This window comes from Protopterus annectens, chromosome 10.part0, assembly GCF_019279795.1.
Source record: "Protopterus annectens isolate FY-2018-M chromosome 10.part0, PAN1.0, whole genome shotgun sequence".
NCBI classification, from domain to species: domain Eukaryota; kingdom Metazoa; phylum Chordata; order Ceratodontiformes; family Protopteridae; genus Protopterus; species Protopterus annectens.
The window spans coordinates 1,713,774,524-1,713,794,443 of NC_056744.1; the positions used below are offsets into that span (position 1 = coordinate 1,713,774,524).

Below are 19,920 nucleotides of genomic sequence, written 5' to 3' on the forward strand. Positions count from 1 at the left end.
AGGTTTCTTGTTTTTACTTTGTTAGTACTGGATAATCCCATGTGATCAGTACTTCTTTTTCAGTAATTATTAGTGGCTCAGGTTCCCAGTGCTTACCAGCCATTTGAACACTGTAAGGTTTGCATGACTCCAGTGTAGTAATCTCACCATGTTGCTCAGCCTTTTGGTATACTGACCCTTATCCCTAAGCATACCACAACCAGCAACCAGATGAACAACTGCTTCTAGTCCTCTGCTGGTGAACTTACACTTGTCCGTAGTGCTCACTTTTTTATTTTTTTATAGATTTCATGAACCAGTGTCAACAGCTTGATTGCATATCAGATGACTGTGCCACATAAACCACTTAGTGCATTCATTGCATTTATATGGTTTCTCCCTTGGCGAGCCTTCTGATAATATATAGGAGCACTCTTCTATTTATAATACTTTGTTTTTTTAATTTCTAAAAATATTTAGGGTTCTTAATACCGTAACAGGTATTCACCCTATTTCCAAGTCAAGATACAATTAAAGTTCATGAAATTAGAATTGCTTCAGTCAATGATATCTGCTAAGAGTTTCTCCACTGAGTGAAACTGTTGATGAGCTTTCAGATTTCTTTGTCGTGTGAAACTCGCACTACATTCAGTACATTTAAATGGTTTCTCTCTTGTGTGAGTGACCTGATGGCGTATTAAAATGCTACTCTGTGAAAAACACCTACCGCATTGAGCACACTTATATGGTTTCTTCCCGGAGTGAATGGCTTGATGGCGTATCATGTCACTGCTCTGCGAAAAACTCTTACCACATTCAGCACATTTATATGGCTTTTCACCCGTGTGTGTTCTTTGGTGATACAGAAGACCACTCTGATGTGTAAAACATTTATTACATTCAGTACATTTAAATGGTTTCTCCCCGGTGTGAGACTTTTTATGATACTGAAGTGCACTGCTTTGTTTGTAACACTTACTACATTCAGCACACTTGTATGGTTTATTCCCTGTATGTACGGCCTGATGGCGTATCATATCACTGCTTTGTGAAAAACACTTACCGCATTCAGCACATTTATATGGTTTTTCTCCTGTGTGAACGGATTTATGGCGCATCAGGCTATTACTATAAGAGAAACACTTACCACACTCAGTACATTTATATGGTTTCCCCCCAGTGTGAGTTTTTTTATGATACAGAAGAGCACTCCTTCCTTTATAACTCTTACCACATTCAGGGCATTTATATGGTCTTTCCCCCATGTGATTTTTATGTTTTATTTGATTGCTGTTCGGTATGAAACTTTTACTGTATTCAGCACATTTATATGGAGTACCCGCTGGGTGAGATCGTTGCTGTATTACTGGATTTTGCTGTACAATAAAACCTGTATCACATTCAGAGTTCTTACTAAAGTTACATCCAGAGTGAAGTTGTGGTACAGGGGTGAGATGAAATTTGTTGCAGCTTTTCACAGGTTGAGCACAATGTTGCAGGTTCTCCGTCAGGTGATGCACCTGAGATGTTTCACTATCCCATTCAGACTTTGGGACACAGGTAAGTTCAGAGTAAAGCTGGGTTACAGGAGTGAGGAGATGATTCTCAGATCCCTTCACTGTCAGATCACACTGCTGCAGGTTCCCTGATGGATGATGTAACTGCAGTGTCTCACCTGGAAAAAAAAACAGATTCAATAATTATTAATATTTTATCACACTAGCAAAATAAATATTCCAGATATTTTACACATAGCATTGTATGTCCCTTGTTTAACTATTTTATACATTATGGATTTATGTCCTTTTTTGTTCTGTTGTTTCAGACCCCCCATTAATCAGAATGTGGTCCTCAGTGAACAGCTATAACAGGTGCCAAAACCACAGAACTATCACGGTAACCACACACAATAAATTGAAACAAAAAAGACCCATACCTAGAGATGGGAGCAGAGTCTTTTGTTGAGGAGTCCATTCATTGATAAGTGACAGTGTGGTTCGAGATGATCAAAATGTACCGGCTTTGTCAATATGAGACTATGCTACAGTGGGGATTGCAGAACATGCCCTTTCCCCACTGAAATATGATCGCATAATTGCTGTACATGATTAGCAGGGGTGTCTGCCCCCTTGTGATAAAACATTTGTGTGGTTTTCTTTTTCTGACCCTTTGTAGATCGATGTTTAGTGTTTTGATATATACGTTTTGGTCACTGTTGGACTGATGAGTTGCTTTTTCAATCGTTATGCCTCCCTAGTAACTTTGTCTTCCGATAACAACGTTTTGATATAACTAATTACTTAATAATGTACATTTTTAATACAGCAGTCTGTGCTTCCTGATCAGTTACTGAAATGGGATTGTTCGAAAAACCCACTATAATAGTCGTCAAACTTACATAAATAAACGAGTGAACAAAATGTGATGGAATTAAAAGAAGGAAAATAGGAACTTTAATGTACAGATTACAGATGCACCAATACAAATGCACACTTACACATTTGTCGTACAGAGGTTTTCTGAGGACTGAACAAAGTCACAGACTTCATAATGCACCACACTTGAAAAGTATATCCTGGACATCTTTCTTACTTTCAGGAAACTCTTGTACAAAAATCAAGGGTGGGTGAGTGGGTTAGCATAATGATTAAGGTCTTAACATCACACCTACAAGGTACGGGGTTAGACTCTAACCAACAGGCTTCTTATAGTTTGTAGACTGACAGCTCAATTTTTATTTATGAACCATAAACAGGGAAATCTAAATCAGACTGCAAACTGCACTTAATTCTTTCCATCCAGAAAATTCTGTGAGGAGAAACACAGCCTAAGATCCAAGCAGCATTATAAAAAAAGAGGCAGCCTCACAGTGTTCAGTACTTCAGCATGGTCATAAAAATCCTACTGTTCAGGCTCAGGAAAATCCATCTGCATTAATGCTTTGAAGTGAGCTTTATGTCTTCTATATATTTAATCTGGCCACAACACTTTACAACTAGAACATTTTTAGAAATACAATAAAATAAAAATAATCCCACAATAATTGGAGGAGTTCCCTACCACTGACAAATAGTGACATGGGAAGGTTCTAACTTTTATGTCTCATTTCCTCAATGTTACCTCTTCTTCATATATGTCATATTGTAATCTGTGCAGCATGGCCTCATTGTACAACATCAGTATAGGCTGTACTAGGGAGTTTGTTTTCCAAAAACAAGAAATAATATCAGCACAAGACTATAGACTTGCCTTTCTACTAACGTTCTACAGTTTGATATCTCCTCCTCTGGATGCATTACCATTAGACTGCAGCTCCACAGACCCCACATTCCTGCATCGGTTATAATCCAGCTCCACAGACCCCCACGTTCCTGCATTAATGCACCAGTTATAATGCAGCTCCATACAGCCCACGTTCTTGCATCAATGCATCCATTATAATGCATCTTCACTAATTAATGTGCCCTTTATACGGCAGCTCCACACACCTCCACATTCCTGCATTAATGTGCCCCTTATACTGCAGCACCACACCCCCCCACATTCCTGCATTAATGTGCCCCTTATACTGTAGCTCCACACCCCCCCATGTTCCTGCATTAATGCATCCATTATAATGCAGCTCCACACACACCCACTTTCCTGTATTAATGCTCCCATTATACTGCAGCTCCACACCCCCCACATTCCTGCATTAATGCACCTGTTATAATGCAGCTCCACACCCCCCCACATTCCTGCATTAATGCACCTGTTATACTGTAGCTCCACACACTCCACGTTCCTGCATTAATGCATCCATTATAATGCATCTTCACAGACCCCACGATCCTGCTGTAATGCATCCAATGACTGTGTTCTTCCAGATCCATGGTGGAATAATATAAACCAAAAAATTATGTCCCATAGCACCAAGTACAAAGCATGGGCCACAAACTCTATTAGCTCTGAATATTATTAAATAACTAAAGTTATTTTTTCCCCCAGGAAGAAGTCCTCTTTCACCCCATACCTATTTGTTAATTTCACAGCTGTACAGCCATGGTGAGGGACTATACATACCCAACTCATTCAACCCCAGTACAGACTCTTCAGCCCTGCCGACAGTCAATATTACATATCAGCAGTTTTAACAATGTAAACAAAGGAAACTGAGGTGGCTGCGGTGATGCAGTGGTTAGCGTTATCGCCTTACAGCAAGAAGTTCTTGTAGGTCAGTGTGTGTGATATATCTTTAAGAAGCTTTCCAGTGAGTCAGCACATGCATGTAAGTACTGAGCACGTGCAAGCAACAGTGCCATTTTGAGTGAGCAGCCAGAGTGACTGCATGCAAGTATGTAGTCAGTCAGTTAGATAACTTAAGTTCAATGTTCCTGCTATCCATTCTGATGTATTTGCATTCAATAAACTACTTAAATGAACACCCAAGCCTCAACATTTTCTTTATGTATAGAAGAAAAGCGACATGGTGTCAGAATGGGATACAGAGTTACAGTCATGAGGAACAGGTTAAAGTTGGAGGAATATACAGGAGTGGATCATCCGTACTGCTCAAGCGACTCGCAAAACAGGTTAGAAACAAATTCCAGGTACCAAAACTTGCTTAAATTATTTCTTTTGCTGCTTGGTAGTAGCCTGATTAAATTGTAACTGTTATTCTAAGTCTTTTGGTTTAAGCACTTGGGCTTCAGGCCAGTTATTCTACATTAAGAAGGTTTGTGGTCTGCACTCTTGTGGGAGGAGAGGCTAGATTCTGCCCTTCTGAGCTGGGAATTTCTGGTCACAGGCTTATTGTGCCTGCTTATTTGAATGGTTTCTTTCTGAAAATGGCGCACCTTGTTGCTGTAGCATAGACCAGATTCAGGCCTGCTGAATCTAGCTTTGTTTGTATAACTTGAGCACTGATACAGGCCATCTTTTTTGGAGAAGGTTCCCCTGCACCCTAGTGGCAGGAGTGTGCAGTTAGAACTTGTCTGATTGAAGACTGCTGGAACAGGGCTCAGTTTTGTGCTTTTTTCTGTTTAATTGGGTAACTTGTTTAAATCAGTTTGTTTGTTTTCTGTTGTTTTATAAAAGTCTTTCAGCTTTTCCTGGTTAGTGGTCACCACAGCGGAACTCAGGTCCGAACCTTTAAAGAAGGCACACCCATTCACGCTTGCACCTACCTGCATGTCTTTAGTGTCACTCGACTGCGGGGAGGACATGCAGAATCCACACAGAAGGCGCTCCAGCTGAGAATCGAAGGGGAGATCCTCTTGCTGTGAGGCAACAATGCTAACCACTGCACCACCGCAGAATATAAAAAAAATTGCACTTTATTCATCTGCTTTTACTGCATTTGTGTTCCTTCCTACTTTATTACTAGGGGCATTGACTACAACTCTGATCTGAGACATATAAGAATAAGTATCCTTTTCTGTGCATTTAAAGTGTTTTTTGATTGCATCTGCTTTATTTTCTGAAAAAAAAAAAAAAAAAATATATATATATATATATATATATATATATATATATATATATATATATATATATGGGTCTACTTCTTTTGACCTAACTTTCATTTGCCTGACACTCATTTGCCTGACCCCATTTGACTGAAATTTCATTTGCCTGACACTTCATTTGCCCGACACTTCATTTCACTGACAAGTATTATTAGCAAGAAAATGGAATATGCCCCCTTCCCCACTGTACTGCGACCCTGGAGTTAGAATATATAGTTAGGGGGGTGGGGGGCACAGCCCCCCACTTCATTTCATATGATATTGTTAACTTTTGATGTAATATTGCTTAGTAAAAGAAAAGTAAGTGGGGGGCTTCACACCCCCCTAACTATATATTCTAACTCCAGGGTCGCACTACAGTGGGGAAGGGGGCATATTCCATTTTCTTGCTAATAATACTTGTCAGTGAAATGAAGTGTCGGGCAAATTAAATTTCAGTGATTTGGTCTCAGGCAAATGGGTGTCAGGCAAATGGGAGTTAGGTCAAAAGAAGTAGACCCATATATATATATATATATATATACTTGTTCCCCACCTTTCTAAACTAGTATAATCCAGTTTTCAGGATAGTGCTGAATTCAGGGCTGTGTTGCAAATCTCTGTGTTTGCCCACACCATACTTGGACAGAATGAAGTTTCTCTGTTCACCTGTGAGAGAGGGGAGCTTTGAGCAGCCTATCTGTCCCTGGAGGAGTGGTTTCAGCCCAGAAATTAATAGTTTATTGGCCATTTCAGGCTAATTTCTATCTCTTTCATTCCCTGCTATAAAAACTGCATTTGCCCGGTTTTGAGCACCGGACAGCGCCGGTTAGCTAGGGTATAACTATTCCCGGCTCCATAAAGTCTCCTCTTCAATTATTCCCTTGGAACTAGACAAACTTTCAACTTAAGCACTCAAGCCATTCATTTCTCAGCCCAGCACTTGCTCAAAACTCATAGCAAGCACTTATAAACCCTAGCACTAGACTCCCCTTATACTGTACAGAAGGATGAGGCTCTCTATTCGACCTTACCAGCCACTCAGTAAAACAGTTCACTATACCTATCCAGGCATGTCCAAAGGGCAGTTTCAGGTGTACTCTCCAGTTCAACTGGTGAATCTGGGCATTTTGAGGCAATGTTACAACTATGTCATGTACACAGATAACCCCTCTCCTCCACCTACCACCAAACACTAATACATGCGAGAGATGCAATTATACAGCCAAACTGGAGGCTAAGCTCTCTCAACCCAAGACTGGATCAGACAATCAAGAGGAAAAGGGAAATACTTGCATCACACCACCAGTTTCACATGAACCCATCAAACCAGCACCAGCAAAAAACATACATAAATACAGAAAAACATACTCGGAGGCTCTAAATAAAAATCTGCAAAAGCAACAGAGACCTCCAAAGCAGACATCCAAGCAACCTCCACCCCCAAACACAAGCCATGAAACACATATAGTGTGCCATGCAATCACAGCCCTTAAGGCAAAATAACATACCCAACACACTAGTAATAGGTGACTATATATATATATATATATATATATATATATATATATATATATATATATATATATATATAAATATATATGTCAGGTATACTGACGTCCCACTCACTAGGCTGAATAAGGAGAAGGTTACTGTTAGCTGCCTGTCGGGTGCCAGAATATGCCACATAACACAAGCACTCAGGTCACTCCAGAACAAGTACAAATATGACTCTGTCATTGTCCATGTTGGTGTGAATGACATGAGCCATACCTCCCTGGACTACATGAAAAGAGACATGGAAGAACTCTCTGATCACGTAGCCCAGGCCGATATGACCCTAACCCTGAGTAGCATCCTGCCCTCACCAAAAATGATACCACAGTATAAAGAAAAAATGATCAATTTCAACAATTGGCCAACTCAAAGGGGATCCAGTGTCTGTCCACATGGGATGACATGCTTGACAAGACACGCTGCTTCACTAGAGATGGCTTGTACATGTCACCCTTAGGCTTTCAAATACTGGCCAAGGCTCTTGCCACCCCCATAGTGCCTTTTTTAGGCAAGGCTCAAAAGACAAACCCAATGTCGTAAAAAGCACAAGTAACAAAAAACTAAGGGTAATGCTACTTGATGCCAGAAGTCCAAACCTCAAAACGCATGCACTCGAGGCACTCCTCAGTATGGAGAAAATTGACATATATGCAGTAACAGAAACCTGGTTTAAGGCTCCAGAGAGCACCCCAGCACTACCAGGCTATAACTCATAAGATACATTTCGGCCACAGAACCCGGACCGAAATACAAAAGGTGGGGATGTATCCATATTCATCAAGAATACCCACACCTCCAAGTTAGTGGCACAGCACAATGCTTCAGAGATCATCCATGTGCAACTAACAATGGGCAAAACTGCAATTCAAATTGTAGTTTGCTACAGATCACCCACCATGTCCCAGGACCCCCATTCCACATTTCTGGAAACACTGTGAAACATAAAGGTCCTACCAAACACCCTAATATTGGGTGATTTCAATTACCCAAACATTAACTGGGAGAACTACTCATGTACAAACTCCCTTGCCCAACATTTCGTAGAATTTATAAACTCAAATGCCCTGGATCAACTGGTCAACACTTCCACCAGAGGTGACAACATGTTGGACCTGGTCATCACCAACATGGGCGACCGGTGTTCCACACTGGAGGTCAACTCCTCACTGGTTAGATCTGACTATAAACAAATCACTTTGTATATCCACATTCCGCCGCCTTTCCTGGACAAGGAAACCACAATGAAAAACTTTTCAAAAGCAAACTTCACGTTACTTAAGACCGAGGTGGAAAGTTTCAAAGCTCCAAAGGATAATGCTGACCAAGCTGCAAAATCCTTTACTAATGCATTCTACGGGCACCTACAAGCAAAACCAAGACTCACTCCTCCAAGAAAAGGAAACCAGTCTGGTGGACCCCTGCCATAAACAAGCTATACAATAGAAGGAGGAAACTAGTACAGAAAAGAGTAAAATCCCAAGAAGGGAAGACATCCCTGATCAGTATCAGCAAGAAACTACGGTCCCTCATAAAATCATCCAAGGCGAGCTTCGAAAGAAAAATTGCCAAGGACTCCAAAGATAACCACAAGGCATTCATTAGCTATGTCAAGAATCTAAGTGGCAACGCTCAGATCTGCTTGGAGTTAGTGCAGAATTGCACAAAATACACTGAACCGACCGATATCAGTGCAAACTTCACCCCCCCTCTCACCCCCAAAAGGGCCCATAACCATACCAAAAGAATGTAGAGACCCTGAAATCACAGACACTCAGGTTAAAACAGCCCTCTCCACAGCCAAAAACACAGCATCAATGGGACCAGACGGTGTCCCAGGCTGCATCCTACATGAGCTGAAAGACTAACTAACCCCTCACCTAAACACACTGTTCAAACTCAGCCTCTCCACAGGCTACATACCCAGAGTGGCGCACAGCAATGGTTATTCTGCTCCACAAAGGTGGAGCCACAACAGACCCTGGGAACTATTGCCCTATAAGCCTGACTAGCTTGGTCTACAAGGCTATGGAGAGCATCATCATGGAACTCATTAACAGACACATTGGGAACCTGCAAATACAGGACCCTACCCAGTTCGGATTTGTTAAGGACAGATCATGCCTCCTAAACCTGGTGGACTTCTTTGAGACAGTTATCAAGGCCACAGACAAGGGAAAGGTGGTACACACAGCCTACCTAGACCTAGCAAAGGCCTTTGACACCATTCCCCATTCTGGTATTATAGACAAGCTCACCAGCCTGAACATAAACCCCTATGTCAAAAGATGGGTTGCCAACTGGCTCACGAACAGAACCCACATGGTGAGAGTTGTGGGAGCTAGGTCTGACTCTAAACCGGTTACATGTGGCGTTCCTCAGGGCTCAGTCCTAGGACTCCTCCTGTTCGTCATATACTTCTCAGAGGTACAGGCAAGCACAGGAGGACTATGGCTGACCAAGTTCGCAGACGACTGCAAACTAGGGGCTATAATTGACTCTCCGGCTGACACACACATCCTCCAAAAGGGTCTCACTGAGACGGATACCTGGTGTCAAAATCATGGCCTCAAGCTAAATGCCAAAAAGTGCATAGTCATCCCCTTTGGAAAAAACAAAGTACCCACAAACTACCACACAGGTGGTAGTCCCCTAAATACGGAAGACGTAATAAGGAATCTGGGGACCCAAGTAGATAGTAATCTCTCCTTTGATGATAACATTGCCAAAGTGGTTAGAAAATCCTTCTATGTGGCCCACCTAATCACAAAAGGGTTCGCATCCAGATCAAAAGAGGTCATTGTGCCTCTCTACTCATCACTCATCAGACCCATCATAGAGTACAATGCCCCATTTGGGATGTACCTTACAAGACACCTGCAACAGTTGGAAAGACCACAGAATTACCTCACCAAGAGGATCACTGGCCTCAAACAGATGCCCTATGCAGATCAACTGAAGAAACTCCAGCTGTACTCGATTGCATACCGCCTACTCAGAGATGATCTCTGCCTGACATACAAGGCCATGTCCAACACAGAATTGATGGACATGCTCCACCCAAAGAAAACCTTATCCCCTCGAGCCACATGCTGTAGGGATCTAAACCTCACCACAACAATAAATAGGACGTGCTGGAGGGATAGATGCCAGTCCCAGAGACTTCCCATGCTTTGGAACAAGATTCCAATCTACATTAGGCAGAGCTCCTCGCTAACACTCTTCAAGAGAAACCTTGACGAGTGGATGGGAAACAGAAAGTTTACCCCGGGGATCACTTCAGTGGTTCTGCTGGACAGAGACACAGGGAACTAATCTAAGGGGACGGCGAAAGCCAACACATTCTGGCTAGGCTTATAAATGCCTTCTGGCAGATAGCCTAGTACCTACCTATGAACCTATGAAACACTCAGAATGCTCAAAACGAATTTCTTATTAAATGAAATATCCGACAATGTGACATAGTTATAAAAATATTCAAAATAATTATGAAAATGTTTGAAACAATATCCGAATTGCATAAAATGTACAAAAAAAGGGAAAACAACCATATTTTTTCACTATCTGCTACTTTTTGCATTAACTAAAGCTATTCAAAATATCTGAAAAGTGCAAAGTGTTTGCAAGTGTATGCAGTATTACAGTGCTGTTATTTCGCAAAGTACAGTCATTTCAAAGAATGTTTCACAAAGAACAGTTATTTCAAGGCATATTTTGCATAGTACAGTATTTCAAAGAGCTTATTGTGCATTTCAATACTATTGCAAGTACCTGGTGTGTGTGAATGTTCATGCATAATTACAAGGGCCAAGATTGCACTGTTTTACTATAATCTGTGGGCATGGAGATGGATTTTCACAAACCGCTTGTGTTTGATAACAATATTGCAGAAAATTGGAGAGTGTTCGAGCAGGAATATGACATTTTCATACAGGCTGCTTTTTCTGACAGAGACGTACATACAAAAGCATTAATTCTGCTTAATTTAACTGGTTCAGAAGCCACCGAAAGACAGTGTTCATTTGTGTATGCACCTGCTATGTTTGCAGGGGAGGGGGAACAGCCACATAATGCTACCAGCTGAAACAAGGGAAGACTGAGTGCTTAAAATGTAAATTTAGACAAATGTGTAACCCCCAAACAAATATTACAATAGAAAGGCAATTATTTTACACAAGGGATCAAAAGTCAGGGGAAACTTTTGCTGCATATATAACTGACTTGAGAAACAAGGCTAAAACATGCAGATTTGGTGGTTTGAGAGCTGAGTTGATAAAAGATAGGCTTGTGTGTGGTATTAATAATGACACAGCAAGAAAGGTTTTGCTTCAAGACAGTGATTAACCTTGAATAAGGCCATTAAGATTTGTCAGCTATATGAGCTTACAGAAAAGCACACAAGTATGTTTATAAATGAGAATAGATGCAGAAGGCACAGTAACAAAGCTCATGTTGATAGTATGCAGCATGCAGTTAAAAGAAACAGGCCTAAGCACATGGCAGCTATTGCAGTTCCTGTAACAGTCCCTGGGAAGCCCTGAGTCTTTCCAGCAAATTCCAGGGCATGCTCAGTAAAGCAGAAAGGGTTCATGGTTACTTCCACCTCTAATACCAACTATAAATCAACAAAGGTAGCTGCAGTACCAAATTTTGTCAACTGTTGCAAATGTGGTGGAAATCATGAACCCAAACAAGAAAAGTGCTTAGCGTTTGGTCAACAGTGTCATTCTTGCAATAAGTGGAGTCATTTCAAAAGGTTATATAAATCAAATAAGGCACATTCATTTATTAAAAGAGGGTATTCAAAGAGACAAGTTGATCAATTAGAAAGCTGCGACCCTACTTTTTATGTTGACTGTGTGTTTGTGCTTGGTCAAACAGTCAATGCAGTAGATTTGTGAGCAAAGAATAAGATCTTTTATATTGCTTGGATTAATGGGAGCCCCGTAGAGCTCAAAGTAGACATTTGCTCAAAGTGCAATGTTATGTCAGCAGAAACATTTGCTACAGTAAAAGCTGTAGAACAACGTGATTTGACAAAGTGTGTGAAGCTTGTTGCTTACGGTGTTGAAGAGATTCAAACCAAAGGCTCAGTAGTGCTTTCATGTTATTCTGCTGGGAACAGCTATGACTTGCAATTTTTCATAGTCAAGAGACACGTGCAGTCATTATTAGGCCTCAGAGACAACTTGAAAATAGGACTGCTTTCACTTAATAAAGAAGTTTACCATGTAAGCCTGCATGACAACTGCTCAAATTTCACCCAAACTATTTTTTCTGACTATGCTGATATTTTTGCAGGCAAACTAGCAGTTGTGTGCTCCATGAAGTTAGATGCAGAGGTCAGCCCAGTTATCAGACCAGCATGGAAAGTTCCAGTAGCTATGCAGAGCAGAGTCAAAGCTGAGCTAGACAAAATGATGCAGCTAGGAGTGATTTGTCCAGTAGAAGAACCTACTGAATGCATATCCTCCAAGGTAGTAGCTCATAAGAAAAGCTCAGATGATATCAGAATACTTATTTATCCAAGAGACCTGAACAAAGCATTAAAAAGGCCTCATCATCCAATGAACACAGTTGAAGAGGTTGCTTCCCTCATGCCAAATGCCACTGTTTTTTTCCATCTTAGATGCAAAGAGTTCATTATGGTGAATTTTGCTTGACCAAAAATCTTCCTCGTTAAGCACATTCAGTACACAATTTAGAAGATACCGATTTCTGAGAATGCCATTTGGAATAAATTCTGCCAGTGAAGTCTTTCAGCATGCGATGGAGCAAATTTTTTCTGGCTATCCCTTTGCTATTATAATAGATGATATTCTAGGAAGAGGCAATGGTGAAATCAAACATGACAGAAACCTCAAGAAAGTTCTGGAAAGCACATGTGAAGTGAATTTTAAGCTGAATCCTCAGAAATGTAAATTCAGGCTACGAGAAGTTACTTATGTTGGTCACTTGTTTACCACTTCAGATCCTTCCAAGCAAACAGGAATTCTCAAGATTCCAGCTCCAGACAATGTCCAAAACCTAAAACGTTTTCCTGACAAGGTCAACTATCTAGGCAAATTCATTCCAGATTTAAGCCAACTTTCAGCACCGCCCAGAGAGCTGACATGCAAAGATGTAATTTGGTCATGGTCAGAGCGACACCAAAGAGTATTGGATGCCCTGAAACAGAAAATTGCCAACCCACCAACTCTCAGCTACTATAACATTAACCAAAAAATATCTATTGATATATATTCTATTTTCTATGGAAAGATAAATTTCATGTTTTACATTTTATACTCCTAGTACGTGTGTTAAGTATATGTGATTGTATATTTTATATAGTAGGAATGAAGAAATTTGATAATGTCAAACTTTTCAGAAGAAATTTAGTACTTGAATGCATTTTCATTGTGTATATCACTTTAACTCAAGGGGAAGTAAACTTGCACAGTTTTGATCACATGACACAGCCATTAACCATTTTAAAGAGTGGATTTTGAGTTAGAACGTATCTGATGAAGTTCAAGCACTATCTGGACGAAAAGCACTTAATAAAGACATTCTTAAACAACAGAGCATCGTTTAGGGTTTGTGCCTTCAACAGCTATTTTTTGTTTGTTTGTTTGTTATACTTTCTGCTGTTGGTTTGGAGCTACTATAACGTTCACAAACCAGTTACTCTTTCCTGTAATGCTTCTAAATGTGGTTTAAGTGCAGTCATTCTGCAAGAGGGTAGACCAGCAGGTTATGCATCGAGAACTCTTACCCAAACCGAGATGCAATATCTCCAGCTTGAGAAAAAGCTTTTGGCAATTCTATTTGCATGTTCAAAGTTTCACGATTATATTTATGGTCGACCTATCCAGACCGAAACTGACCACAAACCTCTAGTCACTATTTTGAGAAAGCCTATGCATACAGCTCCAGCGAGACTGCAACACATGATGCTCATATTGCAAAAGTACAATCTCACTCTTGTTTACACAAAAGGCAAACTTATCTTACTGACACTATCCAGATCACCCAAAAAAAAACACAAAACGGCACAACAATGAGCAACATGATTTTGATTTTACGTCATGGAAGTAAAAAAATTTTCTTCCACACGTCTTGATGAGCTTAAAATTCATACAGCTTGAGATTCAATTCTCCAGAAGCTAAACCACTTTATCAGTCGAGGATGGCGTTCAAAGCAATCTTGTTTACCAGCAGAAGTGCAACATTTTTTTTTTATACAGAGATGAGATTTTGTCAGATAATGGTATCATCATGAAATGTCCTAAAGTGATTGTTCTAAAATCCTTGCAACAAGATTACATTAAGATCTTGCATCGTGGCCACCCAGGAACTGATTCTACCAAAAGAAGGGCGAGAGGTCTAGTATTTTGGCCTTCTAGGTCAGGAGATATTGAGAAAGTACTTTAATCTTGTTCAGTATGTAATAGTACAAAGCCACATCAACAGAAAGAACCACTTCAGTTAAGCCAGATTCCTGAACTACCTTGGTCAACAGTAACCACAGACATTTTTGAGTGGAATGGTCAACATTCCTTGGTGTTAGTAGACTCCTATTCATATTGGTTCTATATTGACCTGCTTCCCAACCTAACTTCCAGGACTGTCATTACTACATTGAAGCGACATTTTTCTGTTCATGGTAGTCAACACACAGTTATTTCTGACAATGGTGCACAGCTTATAAGTCAGCAGTACAAGAAATTTGTATAAGAGTGGGACTTTGTTCATATTACGAGTAATCCTGAACATCCCCAGTCAAATGGTTTGGCTGAATGTGCAGTTCAAGGTATAAAACAGCTGTTAGAGAAATACAGACATGACAATAAAATGTTTTTCTCAACTTATTCTCTGGTTGGATTCTCAGCTGGGGGACCTTCTGTATGAATTCTGCATGTCCTCCCTGCGGTCATGAGGGTTTCCTCCGGGTGCTCCGGTTTCCACCCACATTCCAGAGACATGCAGTAGGTGGCTTGGACACTAAATTGGCCTTAGGTGAGAGTATGTGTGTGAGTGATTGGTATAAATGAACTAGGGTGGCAGGGCTAGCCACCTGGTGGTGCAAACCTTGGCTCGAGACGATTGTCACTGCCGAAGTGACACCCCAACCCCATGTGCAAAAATGTGAAAAGGGGATGAGGATGGATGGATAGATAAAGAAAGGAAAACCTGAAACATCCTACAAATGAACAGAAATTCTACTGCAACTACATGCACTGAAATGTAAAAGTACAGTTGTGTACACTTACCATAAATGTAGATGTTCAAGTGTATTCACTGTTGCAGTCATTACATTTGGGTAATCTGCTGGCAGGTTGCCCTCAGTCAGCCTGATTAACAAAGTCTTGGGTCCTGTATCGGTTGCGGTCTCTTCTTCCATGACGTCAGGTCGTCAGAGGTATAAAACATGCAGCCGACGCCATTACATCAGTTTTTCTTGCCCCAGATGTCAGGTGCCCCCCAAATGGGGAGCAAAATATATAAATAATTTAAAACACAAAAATATACAAACCTCCAAACAAAAGCAAATACACCAAAAAGGTTTTAAGTGTAGTAAAATAAAGGACAGGCATAGTAAGAGAAAAAAACAGGGGGCTGGAGGGAGGGTAACCAGGACTGCAACAGTGAATACACTCGAACATCTACATTTATGGTAAGTGTACACAACTGTACTATGTTCTTCGTGTTTCACTGTTGCAGTCATTACATTTGGGTGGATTCCCAAAGCTAAGGTTGGGAGGAAGGATTTATACAGTATTAGGACTAGCTATAAGGCCCTGCAAAACAGCAGTGGCAAAGTCAGCTCTGGATTTAGAGAAATTGATAAATGATAGTGCTTGGTGAAAGTATGAACTGAACTCCACGTAGCAGCTTCTAGAATATCCCTGGTAGGAACACCTCTGAGAAAGGCTGTAGAAGTAGATGCAGCCCTGGTGGAATGGGATCTGATCCCGTGGGGGATAAGTTTTCCATGGTGTTTATAGCAGAAATGAATACAATGGCTTATCCATTTAGAAATGGTTTGTTTTGAAATAGCCTTCCCCTCTGCACCTGTAGCAAATGCCACCAGCAGTTGTTCAGATTTCCTTTGAAGTTTAGTCCTGTCCAAGTAGAATCTAAGTTGTCTGTGTACATCCAATGAATGCAGAATCCGTTCCCCTTTGTTCTGTGGATTGGGAAAGAAAGATGGCAAATGAATGGACTGATTAAGGGCCACACCGGATACCACCTTGTTCATGAATGATGGATTGGCCCTGAGTGACACCCTGTCCACATGAAAGATGATGAAAGGCTCCACTGCCATAAGGGCCTGTAACTCGGATATCTTTCTAGCTGAAGTGACTGCTAGAAGGAAGGCTTTTTTCCAAGAAAGAAATTTTAAGTCTGCAGTAGCAGCTGGCTCGAAAGGAGGTAGAGTAAATTTCTCCAATACAAAGTTAAGGTCTCAGGCAGGGGTTGGAGCTCTCCTGGGTGGCCGTACGTTTTTGGCTCCTCTGAGATGCTGCTTTAGCAGAGGATGAGAGAAGAGGGGGGGGGATTCTGTGTTGTAATGAGCTGAAATGGCTGACACATGGATTTTTATGGAAGAAAAAGATAGGCCCTTGTGAAGCATCTCAGTTAAGTATTGCAAAATCTGAGGTAAATTGGGCACTGCTGTGATTGATTCCAGGCACAGAATCTTTTCCATTTGTCAGCATAAGATTTTCTAGTACTAGGTCTTCTCGCCTCCAAAATGACATCCATCACAGGTTTGCTGAGGGAATTTTAGTGATTAGCCAAGCTGCAAGATTCAATGTTTGGAGATGAGGGTGCAGAATTTGGTTGTTCTGCTGAGACAGTAAGGAAGGTGTCTGAGGCAGGTGGCATGGAGAAATTTGTGACAGACTGTGTAGGAGTGGGTACCAGTGTTGGCGAGGCCAGTCTGGAGCAAGTAAAATCATTTTTGGTTTGTCCTGTTTGACTTTTAGTAGAACTTTGGAGAGCAAAGGCAGAGGGGGAAAGGCATAGACTGATAGGTTTTCCCAGTTGAAGGACAGAGCATCCACTTTGCAGGCTTTTTTGTGAGGAGTTCTTGTGCAAAATTTGTCCAACTGGTAGATCTGGGAAGAGGCAAAGAGATCTATGTCTGGGCTCCCCCATTTGCATGTCAACATGTTGAAATTCCGTGGTTCCAGTTTCCATTCGTGTGGGTCCATGAGATTTCTGCTTAGTTCGTCTGCCAAAACATTCAGCTTTCCTGGCAGGAATTGAGCTTGTAGTTGTACTTGACAGCTCAAGGCCATGTTCCACAATACCATGGCTTGTCTGCAGATGGGGTAGGAATGTGTACTCCCCTGCTTGTTTATGTACCACATAACTGTTGTGTTGTCTGTCTTTACCATTAGTTGCCCTGGATAAAGGTTGTCCTTGAAAGCTGTCAGTGCATTCTGAACAGCTAGCATTTCTTTTTGATTGATATGAAGGTGTATTTGATTCGGGCTCCATTTTCCCTGAATGCACTTCCCTGTCAGATGAGCCCCCCCATGCATAGTCTGATGTGTCTGTAGTTAGGGTTTGGGTGGCAGGGGGTGGTGTGAATGGCAGTCCCTTGTTTTGGTGACAGGCCTCTGCCCACCATAGGAACTCTAGTTGCAGGCAAGGTATGATAGGAATCATTGTTTCCAGGCTGTGACAATGTTGACTCCATAAACATTTTAGGTACCACTGAAGTTTCCTCATATGCAGTCTTGCATATGGAATTAGAAGAATGCAGGAGACCATGAACCCCAAGGCTTGCAGTACTTGCCTTGCAGATAGCAGGGTTTTTGTGGCCACCTGTTTGAAGTAAGTCACCGACTGAAACTGCTTTTCTGGCATAAGGTAAGCCATCTGGGCAGTTGTATTCAAGCTTACACCCAGGAATATAATTTTTTGAGAGGGTGCTAGTTGTGATTTCTTTTCGTTTATGGTGTACCCTAGACAAGTTAGGACCTGTTTTACAAACGCCAGATGTTTTAGAAGAATGTCTAATTAAGGCAGAAAACAAGGCCAATCATCCAGGTATGGATACATTTGAATATTTCTTTGCCTGCAAAATGCAATTACTGGAGCCAGGCATTTTGTAAAGACCCTGGGTGCAGTAGATAAGCCAAAGGGCAGTGCAGATAACTGATAATGCAAGTAGCCTGCTTTGAAGCTTAGGTATCTTCTGCAAGATTCCCTGATTGGGTTATGCAGGTAAGCCTCTTTTAGATCTAGAGTTACCAACCAGGCATCTTTGCCTAGCATAGGAAGTAACTGGTAAAGAGTCAGCATCTTGAATTTTGGAATGTCCAGAAAGTTGTTTAGAGTAGACAGGTCCAGAATTGGGTGCCATGATTTGTCTTTTCTGGATACCAGGAAAAGTCTGGAATAGAAACCTTGTCCCTTTTCCTCTTCTGGTACTAGCTGAATAGCCCCCATGTTTAGGAGGGAAAATACTTGTTTCTGAGCCTCTGTCCACTGATTTGGGGGCAGGTCTGGCCACCCATTTGGAGTTGGCAGCATGTGGAAATGAAATCTATATCCCTGGGACACTATTTAAAACCCATTTGTCCTGGGTTACAAGTTGCCAGTTTTGTGCATGAAGTGCCAGCTTTCCCCCCAAAGGGGAGGTTAAAAGGTAAGGAGGTGTCTTCTTGTTTCCAGATTTGGAAGAGGAGGCACCCCATTGCTTAGTTCTGAAAGTCCCTTGGGACTGAAACCTGATGCTTTTGGAATGTCTGGCTTTGGTCTGAGTGGCTCTGGAAGGAACTGGAAAGGATCGGTTCTTAGTAGGCCAGTGCCTACTAAATCTAGGAGGTTGCACTTGCAAGAAATCTTTCACAGTTTGCATAGATTTATCTTCCATCTTTTTTAGAACTTCTTCAGCCTTATTGCCAAACAGACGGTCCTGCTGCAAAGGAGCATCCAACAATTTTGCTTTAACATGATCAGGCAGGGATTGCTCCTTAAGCCAAGCATGCCTTCTAAGCACAGACCCAGTAACAACAGCCCTGCAAGAGGCCTCCAAAGAATCAAAACTACATTGCAAAGTGTGTTTTCCAACTTGTACAGCTGAGTGCAATAAATCCTATAAATTTTTATTTTCCTCACAGTCAGAAATCAGCATCATTTTCTGTTTAAGCAGTCCCATGATATGCTGCTGATATTTTAGCATATGGAATTGACACTTTAAAGCCCTGACTGCCAAGGTTGCAGAAGTATAAACCTTTTTACCCCATTTATCTAGCGCCCTGGAGTCTCTATCATAAGGGGTAGGATTTTTAGCAGTAGAAGTCTTAATGCCATTGGGCCCCTGAGAAATGATTTCAGGGTCCACAACAGGATTTTTGAAAAGGAATTTGTGGGAGTCAGGAATCCTGTAGTATCTGTCTGGCTTACAAGGGGCCGGAGGCAGAGAATCAGGGGCCATACTGGATTCTGAAAACACTTCATCAACAATGTCTAGTACATGAGGTACAGCCAAAGGCCTATGCTGAGGAAGAAGAAGGAAATCCCTAAGCCTCTTTTTGGATTCAGAAAAATCCGGACTTTCCCAGTGGAAATGCTCCCGTAAGGTATGTAAAGTTTCCCCAAAAGAAAAATCCTTAGGGGGAGAAGCAGAAGGAATGGAATCATCTGCATCAGAGTCCTCATAAGTAGGTATGGACAAATCCTGTTCATTAGAAGAGTCAGAAGAAACAGAGTCCTGAGAAGATTCATAGTCAAGTTCATCCCTAGGCCTCTTACAAGGGGGGGGGGGGTGACTACCCCTGATTAGAGTAATTAAATCTTCAGCCATTTTGATTGCTTGTTTTTTAGGCATAGGGGCCTGAACATGCAGCCTAGGCGTAGTTTTTTCGACATGGAGTGAGATTTTGGCTTTAATATTGAAGGT

At 41.4% G+C, this 19,920-nt stretch overlaps 1 protein-coding gene across 1 annotated transcript in view; it reads right to left on the reverse strand.

Annotated features, from left to right (window-relative positions):
- The window catches only part of LOC122814459 (zinc finger protein 91-like), a 586,949-nt gene that overhangs the window by 471,923 nt on the left and 95,106 nt on the right, over positions 1-19,920 (reverse strand). The window contains exon 5 of the mRNA XM_044087039.1: positions 540-1,654. Coding sequence (XP_043942974.1) covers positions 540-1,654 — 1,115 coding nt within the window. The remainder of the gene's footprint in view (positions 1-539; positions 1,655-19,920) is intronic.